A 15,294-nucleotide genomic window follows, 5' to 3' on the forward strand; every position below is an offset into this window, starting at 1 on the left:
GAAATAAATGTTCAGAGTACATCTATCATGCTACAAAGTAGAAGTGGTTATTGCCCCTTTGACTTTGGCATCGGATCTGAATATCTGATGTACCAGCAATGTGCATTCTGGTGAAATAAACCTGAAAGCAATCAATTTTTTTTCCTAGCAACAAAAGGAAAATCATCAATTGGGTCAATGCTTGGCAACCATCCACCTGCAGGCACACCAGCAAGTGCGTTTTCGTTTTCGTCCACCACCATACTCCGTAGAAAAGATTGAGGCCAGTGCCTTAAAAGGATTCTTGACTTCCATGAGAGGTTCTATTCCATAACAAGAATGGCAATGGAAAAGGGTGACATACCCATGTGTGGTGAAATTTTAGCTAAACTACTTTGCTTGGCATGATAGCAGCTTTCGAGTAGATCGAGCTTCAATAGACCCAGGATCGGAACTGATGATATATGCGGAGGGCATTTGTTCTTATCGTCTTCGCCATCATGCATCTTCCAACCGATCGATGGACCGAGAGCAACCCCTTTTCCTACTTCACCATGCCTCCTCAAAGCATGCATGAGGGTGACCGTGTGTGAGTGCCGTTGCCAAGATCTTGTCGTTCTGGGTGTAAGAATGGGACTACCTGGTGATCCAGGCAGCAACTCCTGTTGCGTAGCCTTTCATGGCTCTAGTGCAAGTATAGCAGGTATAGCGCATAGTTCCTGCTCGCTGGCAACCTTAACAAGTCAAACCTGTACGTTTGTGCGCCAAAGTGCCAAAGTAGCAATGTCAGACTATGTGGTAGGGTGCTACTAGTCAGACTATGGGTGGCGTAGGATGCTAGCATCATTGGAGTACGTACACACTAGCTACATGTCAAAACAAGTCGCCGACTGAATTTCTTTTTCTTCTTTTAAGAATTAGGATCTGTGTGCACGTATATAATGAAAATGAGAGGAGTTTCAAGTTTGTTATGCTTTGGATCGGAGCAGGGGAGCAGATAATGTCATTCTAGAAATGAAAGGCAAGTCCAACACAAATACCCAATCTATTGATGTACTCCCTCCGCTCCAAATTGTAGGTCGTTTTAGCTTTTCTAGATTTATAGATATTATTATGCATCTAGATCTAAATTATATCTAGAAAAATACCAAAACAACTTACAATTTGGAACTGAGGGAGTAGAAAAGAATATGACACACTTTAAGATGTCACAATGTGCTTAATCTAAAAAGATGCCACAATGCGCTTAATCTAAAAAGATGTCATTAGTGGCTTAGTGACCTAGACATGGTGGTGCAAGGGGCACCCTAGGGTGGACCCGTCTAAAGCTCAAACTTTTGAGGTATCCATCGGTGGGTACGTGAAACGCACAGAGAATCTACCACGAATATGCCGTCCGGTGCACTACGTACGTACTGCTAGCCAATGGAGGCAAGCCCACGATTAATGGACAAAGCGAGGTCAAACGCTAGTACTAGGAGTAGATGAGATGATCATTTTCTCACTCTTTTCTTTTTTCCAGATCAATAACAATATGCTACACGTGGTGGAGGACTAGTACTTTGCAGTTCCGAGCACTTGATTTGTTATTGCTGGACCCAAATATACGCTCACACACTGTTTTAACTCGAATTGAACTGCTGATCGATGACCAACAACAATTCTAATCAACTACTCACTCCATCTCAAATTATAGGTCGTTTTATGCATCTAGACATATGATATATCTAAGTGCACAATAAAGTCTATAAATATAAAAAAAAGCTAAAACAACTTATAATTTGGAACAGAGAGAATAGTTCTTTTTGGTGACCAAAGACAGAGTAGAACAAATGAACCAATTGGTTAGCTAGTTCCTCTGACCATATAAACAGCATGCAATTGCTGATGGTTAGTGGAACTGGGTTTCTACATGAATTCTTCATAAGACTGATCACTCACTTGGCGAGTCTCGAAGAAACCATAGTAACTTAACTTCCTTTAATCACAAATTAAATTCAAGTCCATCTAGTTTTGTTAATAATACTATTCTTCACCAGGTTAATCAGGAGGCCATTCAAGGCTCATGACTCTCCACCATGCAATTAAAGGAGCATGCTTCGAAATTAAAGGAGCCAATTCAGAGCAGCACCGCCAATGATAATAAATAGTATAATTAGGAGCTGCTTTATTTATGAATTAAGTATTATGATATGCTTGGAACTTGGATAGATGCTGCCGAGGACGGACAGAGAGGCCGAATCGATCAAGGCCGCCCGCGTCGCCTACCACTCGCCGCTTCCCCAAAAAGAAAAGCGTTTCATGATCAAACTATTGGAGCAGCAGTAAAGGAGATTCGCCTCTCCTCCTCGATCTGTCTTCTCTTCGTCACCACGTCCAATCCAACGGGAATATGGAGCTCTCGAATGGCTCACTCAACGCGTTGGGCCTCTCCTTTTCCCAACACCCTTTTTTTCTCCCAGGCCGGCCGGCCGGCCGGCCATGGACGGAGATGATCGATCACTGCTCTTCTGTTCATGCATGCCTAACACAGCCATTTTTTATTGCACACACACTCTTCTGCTCTTCTGTTCATGCTGATTCAGGGATTATGCATGCCAGATGGACGCACGCATTCTGCCGGGTGGCTGTCGTCCTGGACCGGCCTGACACGTACGTACGGGAACCGTGCTCGATCTCCGCGAAAACGATGCATCACCCGTGACACTTCGTGGTTAAGCATCAATCTGCGTAAACAATAATCCATATACGATTCCCACACATGCATACTGACTGTCATACATCACGTTCATCAGTTCCTTGGAGCGATTAGCATTATTCAGTGCTCAGTAGGAAGGTCGTCACATGCTTGGCAGGAGAATGGTAGAGCAGTGTAAGAATGACTTCTCTGCGCATGCTGTAACGTGGTCTGCCCGTGTTGAGACGTTGAAGAACGAAAGAGAGATTTGGAAAGTGGGTGGTTCAGGAGGGGTAAAAGGGTGAACAGCAGTACTCACCATGCATGGTGAGCCCGAGCACGGCTTCCAGGGTCGCTAGAGTTTGTACAGCGCTCTTGGCTTTTCTGCCATGGACAGTGATGTAAACGGATAGGAGTACTATGGATATCGCCCCCCAACAAATGACACTTTTGGCACAAAGATACAGATGATTTGCCTTCTGGCACATAGTTTGCATTGGTTTAGTTGGGAAGTATTGGCCTGATGAACACATATGGCCATTCTAGGTAACTCAACATCTACCTTTTCCTACACCAAGGGAAAGAACATTTTCTGCACACCAACAGAGCCCCAAATCGAGAACCCAAGCTGGCTGGAAGACAAAACACGTGACAGGTCCACATGGCAAATTTCAGAAAAGAAACACATGGACATCGCTTACTAGTTATTTACCAGTTTTGGTGCTCCACTCTTCTATCTATTTGAGGGTGCATTTGCTGGCCGACAGTTTCATGTTGCCCAATTGGCCTCTAATATCACATCCTCACCACAATTAGGGCCGGCGATAGGCGCTATAAATATTGCATTCACATGGTGATCCACTAGGGGCCATTCTTCTCTGCTATATTCAAAATGTTCCTCAAGATTTGCAAGAAAATTGGTTACCTTTGGAAATAAAGCTATAGGCTATGGACTCCATGGATATAGATGCATGCAAGTTCCACTTTAATTGCTGTAAGTGATAGACTAGGCCTTTATCATCATTGAAATATAGCTGCTGGTATCATGGCTTTGTTTTCTTTATTTGTGCTCCTGTCACAACTGACGGCTCAGAAACTACTAACTTAACATGTGTCAATAATGTGCATTGATTATTATTGCACGCAATAATGGCTCTCCTTATTTTGTTTCAGTGCCCCATTTGTATTTGCATTCCCCTAGCTTTTTCCATGGCATCCTGAGCTTAAGGATAAGTTAGCATTTTTGCTTTAATTTCTTATGCTATATGATGTGTGGCGGAATCTAGCTAGTTAGTTAAAAGGTTGAGTAATTTGATGAATTTTGTTTTTCCAATCGATAATGGGCATGCTCAAAAGTAGAAAGTTGGAACATTGGTATGTCTAAACAAAAGAAATTCCTTCGGGTTTCTCTTGTTGTCAAAGTTTACTTCTTTTAGCAAACTATCATGCTCTCTGTGAATGACTTGATCACCCACCATGTTTAGCATCCATATCCCATTATATTATTCTGATTTGGTGAATGAATGCCTTTCATAGTTTTATTTGCATTGCTGAGTAGCAAAGCCCTTCCTCAAAGCAACTCTGGATATGGCACGCTCCATTCAGACATCATATATCTACACATATTCCTTGCCTTGAGGTCCATGTGTGGGCCCGCCAGTGCACACATGGCACACCCTGCGCTTATACTAATCAAAGTTTGTTTCATGATAACCATGCTCACCGGATATACACAAATTGAAGTGAGCTTATTATACTGATCCATGTTCATTTCTTAGCATTTTTCATGATCAAATTTGACCATTTATTCACCAAGTACAAAGTGATCCAGGGAACATACATACCCCCGCCAATTGCGTGCAACCATGAATTATGGATTCCAAGATCCATCCATCACTCAGGGGGGAAAGATATTCACCTTCCACCAGGTGTTCTTTTGCTTGATGAGTGATGAATCTGCATCTTGGGTTTCTTTCGAAACTGGGACAGAGTGGATTCTCAGACAGAATCTAGAAGAGTTGTCACTATTTTACAATGCGGATTCGAATTTAGGAAAGAGACTGACAAGAGACAGGAAGTTCTTACAAAGGTGAGACGAGAATCGTGACTTGATTTTATTTCAGTATTTATGGAAACACTTATTTTACTGGTAATTAACGTGAGGTTTTGGCATTGTAACCAATTTTGCTTTGAGTCTTATGTCTTCAAGTTTTTGCCAAGCAAACAACATAACAGAACTATGCTGTTGGTAGGTCTCACATGTCATATATAGTGGTGTGACTTGTGAGAATCAAACTCTAGTGGTCCAGTGACATCTTCCCCTACTCCTTGCTAGTACTAGACATGGCCTGGTTTGGCACAGCTTATCCTGCCTTTCTCACAGATTAGCAAACAGTAGTATTCTGCAGCAGATTATCAACACGCAGAAACCAAAAATTAACTGAATAAGCAGAATAAGCTTTTCAAAAAAAAAGCAGATCCTGACAATCTCACCCAAATTAACCCCCATCATTTTGTCTCCCAGCCAAATCCCTGTGCCTCCTGCACTTCCCTCTTCCCACTCCTTGTCATATACACTATATATACCGCCTGCGCTTCCAACCGTTGAATTTATCACCTACCAATGATTCTCTCACCCACCCATGATTTATCTCACCATTGATTTCAAGATGGACGGTGCAGATAGACCATGTAAAATGAGAAAAATTCATGTCCTACACTATACCTGATATCATAGGATTCTTCTAGTGAGAAAGGCCTGAATTGCTACAGAACAGAACCATTCCTTTTTTTTTTCCATTACTTGAGAGCAACAACTACAGCAACAGCTACACATTCTGCGGGTTACATCCTTCAAAAACTCTTCCCTTCGATGGGAAGAGGCCATAACATCAGCATGTCGGCGTCACGTTATTCCTGCCCCTATCGGTCTCATCAGTCTCCCCCTAATTATCCAAATTATCCAACACAAGAAACACAACTATTTTAGCCTCCTCCGAGAAGCACCTTGCTCTACTGCTTCTGCTGGTCAGAGGACCCGCGAGTGCCCCATGCATGCGTCTATGGCATTGGGGCACCTGCTGCTGGCCTACCGCCCCGGCGCCTCCTCCGGTCAGGGCTGCGCTTTGCACGCCCCCGCCGCCACCGCCTCCGCTACGCTGAAGAACAGGCGGTCCGACCCGAACGTCTCGCCCACCGCTGAGTTGAACATCCTCTCCGCAACGGAGCCGACTGGGTTGGCAAGAACCAGCTGCAAGATTCATGAACACAAACAAAGCTCATGTTAGTTACATGCTGACACGTTTGGCAATACATTGATGGGCAGCTTGGCAGATGAAGTTGAAGGCTTGCAGCAACATCGATCAGCTGTTGTATGTGTGTGTTCCCTACCTCGATGTTTCTTTTGTCGAGGATTTTCTTCAGCTCCGACAGCGCGTCCAGACCGCTCGTGTCGATCGCCGCGACGGCTGCAACAACAATGTGATGATTCGTCTCTGATCAGCTGATTAATCCTTGACAAGAATTCTTTCGCCGATCAATGATATAATGGCACTCACCGCTCATGTCGAGGACGACGCATCGGATGGAGCTCTGGTTGGACTTGAGAGCCATCTCCTCCTCGTCGCGGAGGTACCTCATGACCCTCTCGACGAGGTACATGGAGTTGGTGAAGTAGATCGCCGACTCGACGCCGACGACGAGGAACGCCGGCACGCGCACGGCCTCCCTGTACTGCACCACGCTGCGGTAGGTCTGCGTCCCGGGGACGAGGCCCTTCACCACCATGTTGGGCCTGGTCACCTGGAGCAGGATCTTGAACAGCGAGATGCCGACGGCGATGGCGAGCCCCATCTGGACGGACACGAGGAGCACGCCGAGGAACGCCGCCATGCAGGCCAGGAAGTCCAGCTTGTCCACCTTCCACAGCTTGGCGGCGCCGCGGACGTCGATGAGACCGACCACCGCCGTGATGATGATCGCCGACAGGATCACGTTGGGGGTGTAGTGGAACAGAGGCATCAGGAACAGCAGCGTCACCAGCACCGCCGCCGCCATCACGATGTTCGACACCGCAGTCTTGCACCCGGCGCTGTAATTCACCGCCGACCGCGAGAAGGAGCCCGTCGTCACGTAGCAGGACGCGCAGGAGCCGGCCATGTTCATGATCCCGATCGCCATCATCTCCTTGTTGCCGTCCACCTGGTAGTTGTTGATGGATGCGAACGTCCTGCCTACTGCAATCCCTTCCTGCATTGCATCAAATGTTTGGATGCTCAGATTGAACTCACAGCACTGCAGACTCATTGAAATTTACTAAGTTTATTAAAAACACATTTGCATGCATGGTTCTTCTTACAGTTAGGGACAAGATGCCTGTCATGATCCCTGTCTTGATCGTCAGCGCCACGTAGGAGCCGTTGAAGGTGAGCATGTTAGCTGAAGGAGGGTTCACTCCCCTGGGGAGGATACCAATCTGTGTTTGCAAAACAACAACAACAACAAAAAAAAAAGAGTTACTCACAGATGAATTTGAATAGTGACAACTGTTTAAGATCTGAATGTGGCAAGCTGCTGCTGGTTCAGACAGGCTGTACTGAAGATACTTACAACGCTGATGCTATGGGATTTCCAGATGAAGGAGAGGATGGTGGAGATGATCACTGAGGCCAGGGGAGCACCTGCTGATATCCAGAAAAGTTTTGGATTCCTCGCACTCTGAAAAAAGAACAGCGAACAAAGTTAGCACTTGATAAGTCAATCCGCCTGTTATTGCTTGAATAATTACATCGAGGAACATAATATTTTTACTGTAAATTACTAGTAGATATATTTACAGAAGAAATTAAAATTTAGCTGAATTTTCGAGTATTGTTTTTTTTACATTTTAATGCTAAAAGCAGTTGATTTTTGAGCCCCTGGTGCACCATCGTCTTTTGAAGATTTCTCTGGCATGGCCCCAGGAAAGTGGAATTCTCATACTGACGCTTTAATCATACCAAGTGACTAGGAACAGCGTCATTCCTAATCAAATCCTCTACAAAGTTATTTGCCCCACCAGAGCAAAAGACTGATGAAATTAAAGCCACTTGTCCACCTAATGGCGCGTCGTTTACAGTCTCAAGGCGGTGCTTGTCAATCGTTTTCTGGAGATATTGGAGTTCGGAAATGGTGAAATCTCATGCACAGATGGCCATGGCCAACTTGCTCATCCAGCAGAGGTGACACATCAGCCGGCAGAGGCCAAATCAGATGCATTCTCCCCAAAAGGGGGAAGGGAAAGGTTCCATTGGACACCTGCTTTATCAGAATAGATTCTAAAGCCACACACACGCCTTATTTTATTTGATGCATGTGGTTTAGTCATGAATTCTAAACATTCTATACACATGATTATTGGTGTTTGTAATTTCATACCAGACTAGAACTATTCAAACAAGTGTTGCTTCAGAATATGTGTGCCATCAGCTATAATAGTCCTTTTCTTCAAAGTTCAAAAGAAAGATGAAGAAAATGATTGATTTAAATTATTCCCAATCCCAATTTATAAAAGCACAGCCTCAAAGAGGACACACTTTTTGGCACCATGTGTTCAGTCCATTAGTTAGATAACATGGAAGATTAGGCCTGGGGAAGGACTGGACTTTTCTTTGCATACCAACTGCTTAGTTGACTCGAGTAACTCTAAAACATAGTACTATATTTACCTTGGGCAAGTAAAACAGTTCAAAAGATCTTCATTTAGTTAGAACATTTCTTTTCCTACCTCTATGTATTGCTCCATCAATACATTATATTTCCATGAACTAAATCAAGTGAATGGTATACCTTTTTTTGGGGAAAATATCTTAACATTATAAGGTCCCAACAAGCAGGAGGTAGCTTAATCTCTCCCCCATGAGTTATCTGCCTTTTTGTTTAAACCATTCAGTGGAGTCAAATTCCTTGTTAGTGGCAGGCACCCTTTGGGCCCCTCCATGAACTCCCAAGCTTGAATCACCACCCTCCCTTTTCCCAACCCCATCTTTCCTAGAAGCTAAGCTAAGCTACACCTGCCCATAACCATGGTCAAATAATTGTAAAGAATTTCGCCGACTGGTGATTTACAGAAAAGTGAAAAGAGATGAGATGCATATGCATCCATTCTTCTGATTCTACCCGGGTCTTGCAACGGTCTGTGTCGCTGGAGAAATGCCAAACCACTTGTGCAAACGGTCGACGTCACCTTCTGTACGTGCGGCCGTTGTTACTCTACCTTTGTTTGTTTCTCTCTTACTATTTTGGCGCCTAGCTAGTGGCATCTGTAACTCTTTTCTACTAATAGTAATTGCTTAAGCTTAATGATTTTACTTTTTTCTTATTAGATGAATGATGATGGTAATTTGGTAAAGAAGAAAGGTGAAGGAATATAACCAAGCAGATGAACTTACGATTTGGCGTGTGAGGAGGAGGATGGCGAGGAAGGCGGTGCCCATGACGATCGTCTGCCATTCCCACTGCATCATCATCACCATGACAGCGTTAGATTTGTAGCGTAGCTGGCTTAATACATGAGAGAATTAAAGCTCTGGGCTTTGTCGTTGGTGCTGGATGGATCGGCAACCGGCAACCGCGCATGCCGAGGTCGTACCTCGTCGTGGCGCTTGAAGACGGAGCGCATGACGTCGATGAAGCCCATGTGGGAGGTGAAGTGGACGATGCCGAGCAGGCCCTTGAGCTGCTGCAGCGACACGATGATGGCTGCGCCGCCCATGAACCCGGTCAGCGTCGCCTTGGACAAGAAGTCCACGATGAAGCCCAGCCTGCAATGGATGCGTCATCCGTAAGCTATAGCTCTGGCCTGCGGATTGAAACCGATGGAACAGTGGAGAATGGATAGATGGATTGGGAATGTTATCCGATCCCCGGCGGCGGTGGTGCCGCCGCGTACCTGAGGAAGCCGAGGGACGCCTGGAAGACGCCGGCGAAGAAGGTGGCGGTGAAGGCGAGCTGCAGGTAGAGGATGGGCTGGTCGTCCGGCGAGACGGCCTCCCGGAGCATGGAGCCCATCACCAGCGACGCGATGGACACCGGCCCGACGGCCAGGTCACGCGAGCTCCCCAGCAGCGAGTAGATCAGCGGCGGCACGAAGCTGGAATCTGCTCGCAATCACGAACGCCGGCCGGCGAGCCAACAAGATTATTAGCAATCAATCATCGGCCAAACATTACCGATCAGCTAATAATTAAATTCTTGATCGATTTGCACGAGGAAGAAGAAGAGAACTCACATAGGCCAATGATTGGGGGAAGGTTGGCGAGCTTGGCGTAGCTGATTCCCTGCACGGCGAGGACATGAACGGTGTTAGTTATTGCGCGCCGCGCGCCGCCCGGCTATATTTTGGGCAGTGCCATAAACAACCGTGCCAAAAGTAGCTAGGAATTGAATGAAGGCGATGGAGGAGGAGGAAGCAGGGGAGGGAGGGAACGGGGGCAGAGAGGCACGTGCCTGCGGGATGGCGAGGCTGGCAATGGTGAGGCCGGCGATGAGGTCGGAGCGGAGGAGGCGGGGGCTGTACGCGGACCCCCACTGGAAGATGGGGAAGAAGTACTGGAGCGCCAGCACCAGCCGCCGCGCCGACGACTGGTTCTTGAACTGATGCAGGGGGTCGTCGGGGAAGAGCACCTCGGCGAGGCGCTGCCGCAGCGCCTTCACCGTCGACCGGCGCTCCGGCAGCGACACCTTGTGCAGCTCCATCACCGCCGTGCCCTCACGCATCACGGGCGCCGCGGGCGCATGCGCATGGTGATGGGCCGGCGCCGGCGGTGGCGCAGCCGCCGCGGCGGAACCGGCGGAAGCGCCCTGGGGGGGCGGCGCCTCGACGTCGTACGACAGGCTGTCCACCTTGTTGTTCACCACCATGCTGGTGGCTGGTGCTATCGATTAATTCCTGCCTGCTGGTCGCGCGGTCGGTGAATCGATCGCCGGCAGCGGCGGCGACCGACGCGGCCTTGTCGGCTTGGCCTGTTGCGCCCCTCGCTGCCTACAACGGCGTGGGCTGCAGGGGGGGGGGGAGTGAAGAGGAGGGAGGTGTTTGTTGCCTTGTTGGCTTGCTGGATGGATTCCTGCGGAGGAGGGAGGAGGAGCCTTTTATAGGGAGGGAGCGGGAGGCGGGAGAAGGCACGCGCCACGCGGAGCTTTGGTTTGGACGACGACGCGACTCGATGAAGAAGATACTGTGGTGGTGCTTAATTTGGGTGCGCCTATTACTGGCCCGCGAGCTCTCGTAAACTCGTCTTGCAGGGTCATCTTAGAGGCACACCGGACCTAATACTCTTCGGATTAGAGCTAAATCCGTGTTGCCTCTTAGTTCTTCCTGGGTATCTACCCTCAATATTCCTTTTAGATACTCCCTCGATCAGTTTTACCATGTTTGACTTATGTTTGGTTGTAAAGCAGCTGCCATGGCATTTATAAGGGAACTATTAAATCCAGAAGATATCAATGAGGAATGACCATTAACATCCTTCTTAAGGTTGTGTTTGGATCCACCCCGAGCTTGAAAGCTTATAGCTCGTGCAATTGTAAAGGTCGAACCAACACCTGGCATGTTTCCATCATCTAGAGCTTCTAGAAACCTCAATGCGCAGACAGAGGGTAGATAGCTTGTGGGATTATAAAAGCTGGACAACAAAAAAAAAATACATGTTTGGATTAGATAGAGTTCTAAAAGCTGGATCCCACAATCTGAGCGGATCGAAATGACCCTTAAATGAAATGATATGTTATCATTTTCCTATTCTAAAGCATTAATTAGGAAAATATAGTGGATACATTTCAATAAATATGTTCTAGCTTTTCTATCGACAAGCATTTTCAAATATCTCTTGAGGCTACGGACAAACATAGCAAAACGAATGAGCAGCAGAAAATTAAATCCTAATATCTACAATCTTCTCTTAACATGATTGCCTTTTCTTCTCTTTTTCTTAAGGGTAATTCTTATTTAGTTTTTAAGATGAGTGATCTCTAAATTCCTAGGTTTTTAACTATCATAATGGCGTAAAATCCTTGATTTTGCGGACTATGGAATCTAACCATAATATTCCTAGTTACACACGTATACTTTTGGGGTGAAAAAAAACTTTATTTGGTACCCACCAACAGTATAGCTTTCTACATGCATGTTGTCCACTTTTGGTACACTTAGTCCTAGTTCGGCTCCTTCTGTATACACATCTATAAAATCAGGGGTCACTTAGTGCTAAATTACCTAATAATCTTGTCAGTTTCGACAGCATTGCAAAAGTAAAAACATTGCTGATATTCTTATTAGTCTCACCTTTGTCAGAATTATTTCTGCTGGCTGCTTGTCAGCTTCTTTTTATTTCCTGTAATAGAATCTACATGGTAGTACAATATGAAAAGCATCACTCTGCTCTAGCAGTGAATCTGTCTCAAATCTAGTGCCGCCCCAAGTTAAAAAGAAGCAGCAGATGCACCACTCTAGTAAAAAAGAAAAGAAGAAACTCCTGGTGGAAGGTGGGTACCTTTTGGACCTTGGATGATGGATGCTGGAATGGTTGCCCGCAATTGGTGGGGTAAGTTCTCTGGATCACTTTGTGCTCATGCTCAGTGGGGTGCCCAAGTTTAACGGTTGTGTATATCCATCCGGTGACCATGCTTAATTATGAGCTCAGCTTTGATTAGTGATAGTATTGGGGAATGATTCCGGACGGCATGTCCGCGCCACGTGTCACTGGTGGTAGGCTCACATGTGTGGTGAGGCAAGTAACATAACATGTGTAGTCTTAGGAGTTAGGAGTGATGTTTGGAGCAGACCATGCTTGACCCATCCATGATTACTTTCGGAAAGGGTGTGTTATTAAAGAAAAAAGCAAAATGATGGTATCCATTCTCCAAATCTAAATAATAAATGAGAATAGAGAACTGGGTTCTAAAATTATTTGCAGATTGATCTTATCATTTAATAGAGCTTGATAATCTATCGGCTAAATTCAAACACATACACACTATTGGATAGTTTTCACACGTCACGTAGACACTACATATAGAAACTACATTGTACCGCTACAGCATCGTTTTGCTTATACGACGTCCTAACAAATGCTATATAAACTATCCTAGTCACCCCTTTTGCCACTTAATCAGGGGAGATTATTTAGACTTATAATCGAGCAAAGATAAATGTTTGTGCATGTAAATTGACTAGTAGAATTACTGTTAGAGATCTGGTACTAGTATATATCAGGAAATCAGGATGACGAAGGTGACTGTAACTTGCTAGCTAGGTCCCACGGCGCATCACAGCATATAGCATTGTAATGCGGCCCATAATCTTATCCTTAGACGACTCAAAACGAAAGGAAGAATAGTAACTGTTCGGTGCAATATTACATTCACATTTTGAGAGATCTTGAGCTAGTACCTTCTGAGCCGTCAGTTGTGACAGGAGCACCAAGAAGCCATGATACCAACCGCTATATTTCAATGACAAGGCAAGTCTATCACTCACATACCACATTGAGTGGAACTTGCAATTGCCCATCCCTGGAGTCAATAGCCTATACCTTCCTTCCAAAGGTGACCTACGTGCCTATTGTCCTAAATTTTCTTGCAAACGTTGAGGAACATTTTGAATTCAAGGAAAGACGATCGACTAGTGGGATGAGGACGATGACCATGCGAAATGAATACATATATAGGCGTATAGCGCCTATCGCCGGCCCTAATTGTGATGAGGATGTGATATTAGAGGCCAATTTGGCGACATGAAACTGTCGGCCAGCAAATGCACACCCTCAAAATAGATAGAGAGTGGAGCACCAAAACTAGCAAATGCTAGTAGAGTAGTACTAGGCATTATCCGTCTGCTCCTTTGCTGAAATTCGTCTTGTACATCTGTCACGTTCTGGACAGCTTGTTGGCCTCTCAATTTGGGGCTCAAGAGGTGTGCAACAGACGTTATCTTCGCCTTCCTTTGGTGTAGGAAAAAGGAGTTGTCGAGTTACCCAGAATGAGGTCGATAGCCACATATGACATATGTTCCTTTGGTGTAGGAAAAATGCATATGCATGTATCTTTTCTTTGTATGCATGGTTGATGTCAGCGGATGTGTGATTGTATCTCAGGTATTAGTTTGCAGGATGTGTGTTTAGGTCGCTAAACATTCCTCGTTCTACACTAATCTACATTCCCTAAAAACACTGGTAGAAAACTCACCTTTAGTTCCGGTTGGTAGGGAGCAAATCTCCCGAAAATTCATTCGGGATAAACCAATCGAAACAAAAGGGGGGCCTTTTGTCCCGGGTCACTCAACCGGGACTAAAGACCCCCTTTTATCCCGGTTGATAATAAAAAGGGTCGCCACACCAGGCGCAGCCTAAAACCTCGCACGTAGCTTCCTTGCCATCCCACCTACATAGCACATCTGACTATATAGGGGATGCAATCCTTTTGTATTAACTCGTGGGGGACCCGTTTATCCCGATTGGTATTACAAACCGGGATAAAAGGGTTAGAGGGATTTAGTCTTTTTTTAGCCATCTTGGGGGACCCTTTTATCCCGGTTGGTAGGGGGTCTTTTATCCCGATTGATGTTTCAAACCGGGATAAAAGACCTCTCAGGACCTTTTTTTTCCACTAGCCTTTGCAACCGGGATAAAAGATCCCGGTTGGTGAGGCCACCACCAGTGACCGAGCTTTAGTCCCGGTTCGTGAACCTTTTGTCCCGAACCAACTTTAAACTGAGACAAAAAGGAGTGCATGAAAGGTGAGTTCTCTACTAATGAACCCTAAATTGTCATGACTCACGTGCTTGCTGTCCAGTGTCCAGTAGTGCCTGACAGTGTCACCATCATCATCCCAATCCCTTGCTGAAGTAGCAGTGTAGCACACCAAACATATATTGAAAGTTGCAAATTCTATCCAAATCTGGCACGTCTGGGTTTCAGATCAACTAACTCTGGGTGTTCGGTGATTTAGAACTCTAGCCGATTTGTAGAAAAATTGAATAATAGATTTATGCATAACGTGTACCCCTTTTGTCTCACTTTGCTAAAGGTAAGTAAACGTTGAGAAATGAAGTTCACATCTTCTTTTATTTTTATTTTTATTTTTTTAGTATGCAACCTTTTGCTTTCTCGGACTTCTGGCATGGCACTACTACATGATAACACGCGAGATTACAGAGTATGCATGGTTTGGTACAGTTGGAGTAAGTGGGTTGTATGTTTGGTGTATCAGCTGTACTAGGCGTGGAAAGAGAAGAACAACTAGCAGGTGTGCACAGAAGAAACGCGAGACTGATCGAATTAGCGCGCGTGCAAAGACAACGACTTGCAGCACCAAGAAGAGTTTGGATTAGATGCGATAAAGAGGTTTAAAGCGCATGGATTTGCGGCTAAATGCATGCGGATAGGAGTCAAAAGCCACAGCTTAAATAGTAGTACTATATGTTGGAGTACCAGGGTACTTTTAGTTCACGGTTTGGCAGCCCATCGATCACTAATCTAGCTGGGGAAAGGAATTGAACATTGCAAGTTCGTTTTGTTTAAATTTCCAACTTGTTAAATTTGTGAAAAAACTTTTTTTACGGTCTCTGCAAAGTTGCAATAGGTACCACAAATTTATGCCTACAC

The 15,294-nt window shown here is 45.5% G+C and overlaps 1 protein-coding gene across 1 annotated transcript; it reads right to left on the reverse strand.

Annotated features, from left to right (window-relative positions):
- Positions 1–5,419: 5,419 nt before the first annotated feature.
- On the reverse strand, positions 5,420–10,764 carry LOC117854063 (probable sulfate transporter 3.4). The gene is made up of 10 exons (XM_034736341.2): positions 10,142–10,764; positions 9,924–9,972; positions 9,585–9,792; positions 9,285–9,456; positions 9,085–9,150; positions 7,265–7,372; positions 7,014–7,130; positions 6,214–6,904; positions 6,047–6,123; positions 5,420–5,906 (listed from the first exon to the last, which is right to left on the reverse strand). The coding sequence occupies exons 1-10, from the start codon at positions 10,553–10,555 to the stop codon at positions 5,769–5,771; spliced, it is 2,040 nt and encodes a 679-aa protein (XP_034592232.1). The 5' UTR covers positions 10,556–10,764; the 3' UTR covers positions 5,420–5,768.
- Positions 10,765–15,294: the final 4,530 nt, after the last annotated feature.

This window comes from Setaria viridis, chromosome 4, assembly GCF_005286985.2.
Source record: "Setaria viridis chromosome 4, Setaria_viridis_v4.0, whole genome shotgun sequence".
Lineage (NCBI taxonomy): Eukaryota > Viridiplantae > Streptophyta > Magnoliopsida > Poales > Poaceae > Setaria > Setaria viridis.